Below are 12,517 nucleotides of genomic sequence, written 5' to 3'. Positions count from 1 at the left end.
GTCTGCAGTCCTGTGACAGAGAGGAAAGGGATGGAAGCGGGCATCTGGTTTTCCTCACTGACGTCCTTACATCTATTTTAATGACTTTGCCTGTGTTGTTCTCTGCCAGATTGCCACCTCCTACAACAGTGTCAGGCTCCACAGGGCACTGGTGGAAGAAAATAGGCAGGCAGGAGATAAGGAGAAAAGAAAAAGGGGGAAGGAGGGAATCGATTATCCCTCGTGGTGGACTTGAGTCTGTTGTGCACAGATCAATAGAGTTTTGGCATTTACCCATAAAGGTGAATTCTGAAAGCTCTGTACCCATTTTGAATCCACCTTCCCAGCCCAAACAAGATTCTCACCCCCCAGTGGTCGCACTAGGGTCCTCAGCGGACACAGATGGAGGAACTTCTTGTGACCAGCAGAGAAAACAGGGCAGGAGCTGCTTCACTGAGTGCCCGTGGGCGGGGCGGTCGGAGCCCACAGCAGTGCTATAAAGGGCCAGGGCTCCGGGCAGCCAGCGGCGTCCACTCCTTCTGCTCCGCAAGGGGCCGGCACCATGGCCCTGCTCCTGTGGGTCTTTGCTCTTCTGGACTCGGCCTGTTTGGTGTCTGCCAATATCTTTGGTGAGTTCTTAACCCGAGGTCACAGAGCAGTGAGTCTAGACAGTGTTCCTTGGCTGAGCGCATGATGCTGCAGTCTTCACACATTTGTGATATCATTACTTCCTCTAAATGACCATTAATGCACTCTCTGTTTTTCAGAGGAAGGAACAGAGATTCTGAGAGGTGATGTGATTTCTCAGAGTCACAGAGTTTGTGGTTAGGGAAGAAGAAATGTGACAGCAGAGCTTTCTAACTGAACTGATGCTCCTGTGAGAAAATATTTGATAATGACTTTGGCTTCTAACTGAACTGATGCACTGATGCTCCTGTGAGAAAATATTTGATAATGGCTTTGGCTTTGATTTCCTTAGTTGTCTCAATCTTAGTTATCTCTTCGAGGGGAGGTATGTGAGAAGTAGCCAGAAGGTATTTTAAAAGAAAAAGTCGAGGGGCCAGGCAGTGGCACACTGGGTTAAGTGCACATAGTACGAAGCCTGAGGACCGGAGTTAAGGATCCTGTTTCCAGCACCCGGCTCCCCACCTGCAAGGTGAAGTGAAGCTTCACAAGTGGTGAAGCAGGTCTGCAGGTGTCTGTCTTTCTCTCCTCCTCTCTGTCTTCCCCTCCTCTCTCCATTTCTCTCTGTCCTATCCAACAACAACAGTAACAACAACAACCATAATAACAACAAGGGCAACAGGGCAGCAAAAAATGGAATAAATGGCCAGATTCGTAGTGCAGGCGCCAAAGCCCCACCAATAACCCTGGGGGCAAAAAAAAAAAAAAAAAAAGAAAGAAAGAAAAGAAAAAGTCATGGCGGCAGGTGGCAGCATGCCAGTACCAGGTTAAGCGCGCATAGTAGGAAGCATAAGGACCCACAAACATCCGGGTTCAAGCCCCTTCCCTGCTTCACAAGTGGTAAAGCAGGTCTGCAGGTGTCTCTCTTTCTCTCTCCCTCTCTATCTTCCCCTCCTCTCTTAATTTCTCTCTGTCTAATCCAACAACAACAGAAACAAAATGGCCTCCAGGAGCAGTGGATTCATAGTGCAGGCACCAAGCCCTGCAATAAACCTTGAGGCAAACAAACAAAGAAAGAAACGGGGCAGTGGAGCATGGACACTCTGTTACCACACCCATGTCTGTGTTTAGGCCCTCAGTCCCACCTGCAAGGGGGAAGCTTCACCAGCAGCAGAACAGTGCTGCAGGGGTGTGTGTGTGTGTGTGTGTGTGTGTGTGTGTGTGTGTGTGTGTGTCCCCCTTCCTAATTTTTTTAAGGAATATTTTTTTATATTTTATTTATTTTCTCTTTTGCTCCCCTTGTTTTTTTATTGTTGTTGCAGTTCTTATTGTTGTTGTTGTTGTCATTGTTGTTGGATAGGACAGAGAGAAATGGAGAGAGGAGGGGAAGACAGAGAGGGGGAGAGAAAGACAGACACCAGCAGACCTGCTTCACGACTAGTGAACCATCCCCTGTGCGGGTGGGGAGCACGGGCTCAAACCTCGGTCCTTGCCACTGCCTGACCCCCTCTCACCCTCTATAAAAAATAAGGAGGAAAGAAAGAAGGAGCAGAATGCCTTCTGGGAATGGAGGAGCAGTGCAGGGGCAATAAATAAATAAAGTCAGTCTGCCTGTGTAGTGAAATAGACTTAAGTTCCAGTAAGTTCCAACTGTGGACTCTCCCATTTACCCTATGGTTTCGGATGACTCTCAGCGCCATTTTCAGCTGCTAAGATGGTAAACCGAGGGAAACTGGAATGAGCAGACATTGCGTTTATTCATTAACAGCAGAGGGACGGCAGCCTGGAAAGCACATCCCATAGGAAGCCAGCAGCAGACCTGGGGGAGGTTGGGGCAAGTGGTGGTCGTTGTGGCAAGGAATCCGGGGAAGAGGCCGGCCAGCTAGAGCCCAGGAGTAAGTTCACTGGCCGGAGGTGGGAGAGATCAGGGCAGATGCTCACTGGTCCCTTGTGAGTTTCCAAGTCTGGAGCATCAGGCCTTTCCCGGAAGTCAGTGCCTGAGATCTGACCTTCAGTCCCCCATGGGAGGCCTACGCCAGGCTCTGGGCGTCATAGAAACAGGGTCCATTTTTAGGCGGAAATCCTTTAGGCTCTCCACTAAAAAGGTAAGGAAAGGATTCTCACCGTGCATTGTACTACCAGGCCCCGAGGTTGTGGTTAATCAGAATTGCTAAGCAGAGCGGGGGAAGGAGGGAGATTCACCACTAACCCCTCCACAGTGAGGAGGGACCTAAGCCAGTAAGTGCAGGACCCAGGCCTGTTCTGAACTCCTTTGTCAGCGATGAGACTTTGAGTAGGTTATTTCCAGAGTCTCACTGGTAATCAGGAGAAAAACTCAGATTTGCCAGGAAGAGTTAAGAGGGAACCAGCAAGGGGGTGGGGGTGGGGTGTCGCTGTACACATTGCCATGTGGGTGGGGCCAGGTTTGAACAGGGAGACAGCAGGAGCCTTGAAGCGCTGCTGGGGGGGGGGTTTCCTCCCCTCCCTTTCTCTTTTTATTACTCTTTATCTAAAAGAGAGAAAGAAAGAAGAGAAAGAAAGGAAGAAAGAAAAAAGATAGAAAGAAAGAAAGAAAGAAAGAAAGAAAGAAAGAAAGAAAGAAAGAAAGAAAGAAAGGAAGAAAGGCAGGCCAGGCAGTAGTGCAATGGGTTAAGCACACATGGCATAAAGTGCAAGGACTGGCGTAAGGACCTGGGTTCGAGCCCCTGGCTCTCCACCTGTGGGGCAGGGGAGGGGGGTCGCTTCACAGGCAGTGAAGCAGGTCTACGGGTATCTATCTTTCTCTCCCCCTCTCTGTCTTCTCCTCCTCTCTTGATTTCTCTCTGTCCTTTCCAACAACAATGACAGCAGTAACAACAGTAATAATAACCACAACAAAGGCAACAAAAATGGGGAAAATGGCCTTCAGGAGCAGTGGATTTGTAGTGCAGGCACTGAGCTCCAGCATTAATCCTGGAGGCAAAAAGAAAGGAAGGAAGGAAGGCAGGCAGGCAGGCAGGCAGGCAGGCAGGCCGGCCTCTGGGAGCAGAGGAGTGGAGTTGTACAGGCAGCAAGCCCCAGAGATACCCCTCTTAACCAAAACAAAACAAAGCAAAAGAAAAAAAGAAAGAGGGGAGGTTAAACGAGCAAGTGTCATGCTTGGGAAAGTGTGACTAGCCACAGGATTCCATCTTAGAACTTGCAGGGAGGCCTCCCTTCGAGCGGGGACCCAGTCCAGACTGTGCTCTCAGGAGTTGCCTCTCTCCGTAGAGTACCAGCTGGATGACCAGCCTCTCCGCCGCTGTGAGCTGCAGAGGGAAGAGGCCTTTCTGAAACACGCCGACTACATCCCCCAGTGTGCAGAAGACGGCAGCTTCCAGTAAGGATTCTTTCTTTCAGGGCCCTCAGAGTTCTTTGTTCTTTCTTTTATAAATCATCTTAGTGGGGGTGGGAGAGTTAGCATAATGGATATGCAAAGAGACTCTCATAGCCAAGGCTCCAAGGTCCCGGGTTCAATCCTTTACACCACCATAAGCCCGAGCTGAGCAGCGCTCTGGTAAAAGTAAAATTCTCAGGGCCAGGTGGTGGCGTACCTGGTTAAGTGCACATTTAAAAATGCACGAGGACCCAGGGTCCAGCCCCTGGTCCCCATCTGCAGGGGGAAAAGCCTCACCAGTGGTGAAGCAGGGCTGCAGGTGTCTCTTTGTCTCTCTCCCTCTCTTCTCTGAATTTCTCTCTGTCTCTATCCAATAAAAAAACAAAAGATTTAAATTGACCGAAAAAAAAAGATAAAAGAAGAAATAAAATTATCTTAGTGGGAAAACAGTAGTGGTTCACTACCTGAGTAGTTTATTTATTTAGCTACCTGTGCTGAGTGTGTGCACAGAGTCCCCACCTCCAGTCCTTCTCTCTGCTCACTTTTTTGTCCTGAGTGCTTGACACCTTTCCCACAGTCCAGAGTTTTTAAAATTTTTGTTTTTGTTTTTCTGTTTTTTAAAAAATTTAATTTAAAAACTGTGTCCCCATTCCCTCTATTAGAAACTGTCAAGTTTTCCCAAGATCACAGATGTGGGTTGACTTTATAGCCATCTGTACATTTATTTTTTAATTAAAAAATTTTTTTATTATCTTTATTTATTGGATAGGTACAGTCAGAATGGAGAAGGAAGGAGGAGATAGGGAGAGAGTCAGAGACACCTGCAGCCCTGCTTCACCACACCAAAGCTTTCCCCCTGCAGGTGGGGAGCAGGGGTTCAAACCAGGTCCTTGAGCGCGGGAACATGTGCGCTCAACCAGGTGCGCCACCACCCAGCCCCATTTTTAATTTTTTTAACCTTTATTTATTTATTGGATGGAGACAGCCAGAAATTGAGAGGGGAGGGGGAGACAGAAAGCGAAAGAGACAGAGAGACACCTGTAGCCCTGTTTCACCACTCGAAAAGCTTTCCCCCTGCAGGTGAGGACCAGGGACTTGAACCCGGGTCCTTGTGCACTGTAATGTGCCTAGCAGTGGAATTGCTGGGTCATACGGTATTTGCATTTGTATTTAAGGATTCTCCACACTGTTTTCCAGAGTGGCTGGACCAGATTGCATTCCCAGCAGCAGTGGAGCAGGATTCCTCTCTCTCCACATCCTCTCCAACTTTTTTTTTTTTTTTTTTTTTTTTTACTATTTAAAAAAAGGAGACATTACGGGGCCAGGCAGTGGCACACCTGGTGAAGCGCACACATTATAGTGTGCAAGGACTCAGGTTCGAGCCCCTGGTCCCCACCTGTAGGAGAGAGCTTCACGAGCGGTGAAGTAGGTCTGCAGCTGTCTCTCTCCCTCTCTATCTCCCCCACTCCTCTCAATCTCTGGCTATCTCTGTCCAATAAATAAAGACAAAAAATTATATATAAAAAAAAGGAGACATTAACAAAACCATAGGATATGAGGGGTACACCTCCACACAGTTCCCACCACCAGAACTTTGCATCCCACCTCCTCCCCTGATAGCTTTCCTATTCTTTATCCCTCTGGGAGTGTGGACCCAGGGTCATTGTGGGATGCAGAAGGTGGAAGGTCTGGCTTCTGTAATTGCTTCCCCGCTGAACATGGGCATTGACAGGTTGATCCATACTCCCAGCCTGCCTCTCTCTTTCCCTAGTGAGGTGGGGCTCTGGGGAAGTGGGGCTCCAGGACACATTGGTGGGGTAGTCAGTCCAGGGAAGTCTGGTTGGCATCATGGTAGCGTCTGGAACCTGGTGGCTGAAAAGAGAGTTAACATACAAAGCCAAACAAGTTGTTGAACAATAACGGACCTAAAGGCTGGAATAGTGCAGATGAAGTGTTGGGAGTGGTCCTCCATTTTGTAGATAGCTAGTAGGCCTATTTTAGTTATATTCCAAAGGGCCTGTGGCTATACTAGTTTTTTTTTTTTCCTTTTTCTTTTTGCCCCCGAGCCTGAAATCTGATATGCAGATGGATCCAAGTTATTGTCTGGGGAGATGATGTCATGGCTGGAAAAGGGACAGAAAGCTGGATCAGGGAAGAGAGTAGCTTCCAAATATGTGAAAGGTGTATAAATATTGTTGATGTAAACCTCCTCTATTTGATGTGATCTGGGGCCCATATTCAGCTTAGGAGCCTGTGTGACCTCTGTATTCCTGTAGATCCGAGCTCACGTTCTGTGGTCATAAGTAGGAACATTCCAAGCTGCCCCAATATCAGGACCCATCTCCCTCAGGTGGAGCATAGAGTATGTTGTCCAGCCTCCTTTCGGAGGATGGAACATTCTCTACCATTGTTGATCCAAGTTGCGGGCAAGGTCCTGCTCCTCTCCAGCTTTTATCTTCTGCTGTTGTATTGACGAGTCTTTCACTTGTCTCATTCCAGTTCACCCAGTTCAGGTTTCACCTTGCCGCCCCCTTTTTTCCTTTTCAAGTACCTTCTATAAGTGATATGTGTTCTTCTCTTCTGGATTATCTCACTTAACATCATTCCCCCCCCCCCAGATGCTACCAGATTTCATCATTTTTTATAGCTGAGTAGTATTCCATTGTGTGTGTACACTACAACTCTCATAATCAGTCATCTGTACTGGATATCTGGGAACCTTCCATTCACCTCTGTTTATAGCACCAGGGTTCTCAGCTCTAAAAGACGCCACTGTGGTCCCCCTGGTCTGCCAGGCCCTTCTTTCCTCCGGTCGGGGGGGAGATGTGACCACAGTCATTCGGAGGGTACTGGGGGTTCCAGGCTTCAGCAGCACCTGAGCGTCTATCTCAAAGTCTTGATTCAGCTCAGCCGCATAAGAACATCCTATTTTTTCTTCCTGCCCAAACAATTAGTACAGGGAATGTAGAGGGCCAGGCGGTGGGGGTGGACCTGGTAGAACACACACATTAGCGTACACAGGGATCCAGGTTCAAGCCCACAGTCCTCAAATGCACAGGGAAACTTCATGAGCAATAATAATAATAATAATAATAATAATAATAAACAACAACGGGGCGGGGGGGATACCAGTTGATGGATGGTGGATGCTTCCTTCTGTTTCCTCTTGAGATGCACAGATGGCGGCCAACAGACAGACACTGGCTGGACTTTCATGTCCCCAGCTGTCTCTGAGCCCTGCTGAGCTCAGCTCTGTGGGCTGCCGGCTGCTGGCCTCCCCTGTGAGCTCCTCTCTCCAGAACGCCTTTCAGCTGTCCTAGTAGGAAGCTGGGTTTGGGATGGGACTTTCTCCCTGTGGAGTGGTGATCTCGACAACTTCTGGGTGGGATTCGCAGGGCTCCTTTGTGCTAGTGTAATGCCATCCGCTTTCCTGCAGCTATTTTGGTTATCTTGAGCTAGGGGAATTCTGTCTGTACAACTGCATTCTGGGAAACCTCGTGAAATATCCCTCCCTCCTTCCCATCTGGCATAAAATCTTTTGAAAAATGTTATTTTATGAGGGCTGGAGGTAGCTTAGAGGGTTAAGCACACATGGTGCAAAGCCAGCATAAGGATCCCGGTTCGAGCCCCCGGCTCCCCACCTGCAGGGGGGTCGTTTCACAAGCAGTGAAGCAGGTCTGCAGGTGTTTATCTGTCTCCCTCCCTGTCTTCCCCTCCTCTCTTGATTTCTCTCTGTCCTATCCAAGAACAATGTCAACAACAACAACAACAACAATAATAATGATAAACAACAAGGGCAACAAAAGGGGAAAAAATGGCCTCCAGGAGCAGTGGATTCATAGTGCAGGCACCGAGCCCCAGAAATAACCCTGGAGGCAAAAACAAAACTAAACAAAATGTTATTTATTGGATAGAGATACAGAGAAATTGGGAGAGTAGGCAGAGGTAGAGAGGGAGACAGAGAGACACCTGCAGCCCTGCTTCACCACTCGTGAAGCTTCGTCCCTGCAGGTGGGGACCAGGGGCTTGAACCTGGGTCCTTGTGCATGTTAACATCTGTGCTCAACTAGGTGCCACCACTCGGCTGGCCCCTTTGATATGTGATCTTAATATGGCTCATGAAATGCTTCTGTATCTCCAAGGGTGCAGTTTCTGCTTGACTCTGAGGTGGGGTCAGAGGCATCCTGGGAGAATGGCTCTCCTCTGCTGGCCTTGTTGGTGTAGCTCTCCTCTTGTCTCTTGCAGCCCTCACTTACAATGTCAAAGCTGCTCACTGTTTCCCAAGGGGCTTGCACACCTGCTCTCTTTACCTGGCCTCCCTGAAGGGACCTTCTTCTTTTTTTTTTTTTTGCCTCCAGGGTGATCGCTGGGGCTCGGTGCCTGCACTACGAATCCACTGCTCCTGGAGGCCATTTTTTCCCTTTTGTTGTCCTTGTTGTTTATTGTTGTCATTATTAACATTGTTGTTATTGCTGTCATTGTTGTTGGATAGGACAGAGAAAAATGGAGAGAGGAGGGGAAGACAGAGAGGGGGAGAGAAAGACAGACACCTGCAGACCTGCTTCACTGCCTGTGAAGCAACTCTCCTGCATGTGGGGAGGGGCTCGAACCGGGATCCTTACGCCGGTCCTTGCACTTTGCGCCACCTGTGCTTAACCCACTGCGCCACCGCCGACTCCCTGCCTTCTTATACCCCAGTGAAGCCCCTGCTTTCCTTGCAGGCCTCTTAGTTCAGCCACTACTTCCTCTGGGAGGTCCGGCCCACAACTTCCCAATCTCTCTCTCTCTTTCTGGTTTTGTAAAAGAATGTTTTTTATTATATTTAGAATGTTTTTAAAAAGAATTTAAAAGAATTTTTTTATTATATTTATTTATTGGACAGAGACAGCCAGAAATCGAGAGGGGAAAGGGGGTGATAGAGAGGGAGAGAGACAGAGAGACAGAGAGACACCTGCACACGGCTTCACCACTCGCAACGCTTTCCCCCTGCAGGTGGGGACCAGGGGGAGCCCCCTTCCTTGCACACTGTAACATGTACACTCACCAGGTGTGCCACCACCCAGCCCCTCTCACTTTTTTTTTTAAAGAATTAGTCATTTATTTTTCATCGCACCCATCATTGAAGTTCTGTGGCCCGCATCCCTACCCCCACAGATAACCGCTCTAGTTCTTCCACAGTCTTGAAAACAGGCTACCATTTGGGGTTTTTCACATTTTTATACTCAATTGTCTATATTCTGCATGTGAGTGAGCCCATCCTGTAGTTGGCTGTTACCTCCTTACTGGCTTCACCTAGCATCATCTTCTCCGGTTCCATCCATTTTATCCCAAAGGACACAATATCATCCTTTTTTTTTTTTTGCCTCCAGGGTTATTGCTGGGGCTCAGTGCCTGCACCATGAACCCACTGCTCCTGGAGGCCATTTTCCTCCCTTTTGTTGCCCTTGTTGTTATAGCCTTGTTGTGGTTATTGTTGTTGATGTCATTTGTTGTTGGTTAGGACAGAGAGAAATGGAGAGAGGAGGGGAAGACGGAGAGGGGGAGAGAAAGATAGACACCTGCAGACCTGCATTACTACCTATGAAGCGACTCCCCTGCAGGTGGGGAGCCAGGGACTCGCACCGGGGTCCTTGCGCTGGTCCTTGTGCTTTGCGCCACGTGCACTTAACCCGCTAACCCACTGCGCTACTGCCCAACCCTCAGTATCATCTTTTTTATTGTTGCTGCATAATACTCTGTTGAGTCTATGTCCCATAACTTTTTTTTTTTTTGCCTCCAGGGTTATTGCTGGGGCTCGGTGCCTGCACTACAAATCCACTGCTCCTGGAGGCCATTTTCCCCATTTTTGTTGCCCTTGTTGTTACTGTTGGTATTGCTGTTCTTGTTGGTTAGGACAGAGAGAAATCTAGAGAGGAAGGGAAGACAGAGAAGGGGAGAGAGAAATAGACATCTGTAGATTTGCTTTACCACTTGTGAAGCGACTCCCCTACAGGGGAGGAGCCGGGGGCTCGAACTGGGGTCCTTACTCTGGTCCTTGTGCTTTGCCCCACCTGCGCTTAACCCGCTGCACTACCGCCTGACCCCCGTCTCATAACTTTTTATCCAGTCATCTGTTGAAGGACATTTTGGTTGCTTCCAGGTCTTTGCTACTGTGAATAAAGCCACTATGAACATGGGCTGCATATGTACCTGGGAATCAGTGTTCTTATACCTTCTGGGGAAAATGTCTAGGCGTGGAATGCCCAACACTTGTCTTTGTAGCCCTCAGTCAATGCCCTGGTCTTTGTTGGTCCAGACGTTATCAAGATGTCCACCTGCCCTTGATTATGTATGGAGGGAGAAGCTTTTAGCTTTTTTGGTCTCATGTAGTGGAAACACTGCATTTTAGAGTGGGCATCTGTGGAGAGCTGGTGATTGAGAGGGAGGGCAAACAACTGAGATGTGTGAGGGGAGAGGTAGGAGTGAATTTCTTTTCTTCTTCTTTTTCCTCCAAGGTTGTTGCTGGAACTCTGTGCTAGCACTAAAAATCCACTGCTCCTGGAGGCCATTCCCTCCTCCCCCATTTTATTGGATAGGACAGAGAGAAATGGAGAGAGGAGGGGGAGACAGAGAGGGGAAGAGAAAGACAGACACCTGCAGACTCGCTTCTCCTCTTGTGAAGCGACTCCCTGGGGAATTGGGGGCTCGAACCTGGATCCTTGCATGGGTCCTTGTGCTTAGTACTATATGTGCTTAACCCTGTGGGCCACCGCCCAGCCCTTTCCTGAGTGATGTTCTTTCTCTAGTCATGTGCCCCTCTCCCCTCTCATCTCTCCCTAATATGTGAGTTGAAACTTGGGGAGTGGAAAGAAAGCAGAATGGTTAACCAGCTTGTGGCTCTGAGAGTAGCAACTGCCCTCATGGTGTCTCTCCTGCCCTCCTCAGGACTGTCCAGTGTGAGAACAGAGGCCTCTCCTGTTGGTGTGTGGATGCTGATGGCAGGGAAGTGGCCGGCAGCAGGCAGCCTGGACGCCCCTCTGCGTGTAAGTGTCGACGCAGGTGACTTTCAGGAGGAGACTTGTTAGCAAGAGAGTGGGGCTGGGGGGCGTCAGTGAAAGAGCTCACTCGGACAGTGGGCTGGATTTCCCTGTAAACTCCCTAGGTTCAAGCCTGGGTCTCCGCTGCATTGAGGAAAGCTCTGTGCTGTGGTTTTTTCCCCTCTTTCTCTCTGCCTCTGCCTCTGTCTCTGTCTCTGTGGAGAAAATTCAGTCCAGGGTCTCGGTGGTGGAGTACTCGGTTAAGCACACATAGTACTAGGCTCAAGAGTCTGGGCTTGAGCCCCCGGCTCCCCACCTGCAGGGAGGAGACGTCATAAGCGTCGATGCAGGTCTGCAGGTGTCGCTCATTTTCTCTCCCTCTCTGTCTCCCTCTCCTCTCTCATTTTTTCTCCGCCTTATCCAATAAAATGGGGAAAAAATGGCTGCCAGGAGCAGTGGATTTATAGTGCGGATACTGAGTTCCCAGGGTAACCCTGGAGGAATGTGACCAGCGTAACTTCCTCTGGGCTGCAGTTTCTTTCTCTTTGAATTAGGGTAAGAGACTCCACCTACAGGGTCCTGTGTCCTTCACAACAGCTATGGAAATGACGCAGAACAATCAGAACCTTTGCTCAACTGCTGAGTTCCCCCAGGTGCTGAGCACTGTGCGGGGTATCTTGAATCTTGTCGGACATCCCCCCCCTCCCCAACAATGCTTAACACATCCGTTGTTTTCTTTCCCAAGCTCTTTCTAAATTTTGACACTTGAATGAAAAACATCCCTGTTACGATGACTAGTATAAGTCATCAAAGAAACACAGTTTCCCGGGACCGGGTGGTGGCGCATCTGGTTGAGCGCACACATTACAGGGCACAAGGACCTGGGTTCGAGCCCCCAGTCCCCACCTGCAAGGGGAAAGCTTTGCAAGTGGTGAAGCAGAGGTGCAGGTGTCTGTCTGTCTCTCTCCCTTTCTATAACCCCCTTCCCTCTTGATTTCTGGATTTCTCTATCCAATAAATAAAAATAATAAATTAAAAAAAAGAATTACTTTAAAAACAAAAATAAAAAAAGAAACAGTGCCCATTCAGAGCAAGTCATAGTCAAGGCTACCACAAAGGTCAGTTTAGAATCTTTCCTGAAAACAGGTAAATTGAACCTAGATTCAGGCTTTTCTTGGGACCAGGCGGTGGTGCACGTGGTTAAGCACTCACATTACAGTGTGCAAGGACCAGGGTTCAAGCCCCTGGTCCCCACCTGTAGGGGGAAAGCTTCATGAGCGGTGGAGCAGGTCTGCAGGTGTCTCTCTGTCTCTTTTTTTAATTTCTTTATTGGGGAATTAATGTTTTACATTCAACAGTAAATACAAAAGTTTGCACATGCATAACATTTCTCAGTTTTTTATATAACAATACAACCCCCACTAGGTCCTCTGTCATCCTTCTTGGACCTGTATTCTCCCCCCGCCCCCACCTACTCACCCCAGAGTCTCTTACTTTGGTGCAATACGCCAATTCCAGTTCAGGTTCTACTTGTGTTTTCTCT

The 12,517-nt window shown here is 48.7% G+C and overlaps 1 protein-coding gene across 1 annotated transcript in view; it reads left to right on the top strand.

The window, feature by feature from the left end:
- The first annotated feature begins 3,737 nt into the window (after positions 1-3,737).
- TG (thyroglobulin) overlaps positions 3,738-12,517 on the top strand; it is a 302,611-nt gene continuing 293,831 nt past the window's right edge. The window contains exons 1-3 of the mRNA XM_060202376.1: positions 3,738-3,749; positions 3,834-3,961; positions 10,883-10,980. Of these exons, the coding sequence (XP_060058359.1) occupies positions 3,738-3,749; positions 3,834-3,961; positions 10,883-10,980 (238 nt within the window). The remainder of the gene's footprint in view (positions 3,750-3,833; positions 3,962-10,882; positions 10,981-12,517) is intronic.

Source organism: Erinaceus europaeus, chromosome 1 (genome assembly GCF_950295315.1).
Source record: "Erinaceus europaeus chromosome 1, mEriEur2.1, whole genome shotgun sequence".
Taxonomy (NCBI): domain Eukaryota; kingdom Metazoa; phylum Chordata; class Mammalia; order Eulipotyphla; family Erinaceidae; genus Erinaceus; species Erinaceus europaeus.
This window is presented reverse-complemented; position numbering and strand designations above follow the sequence as displayed.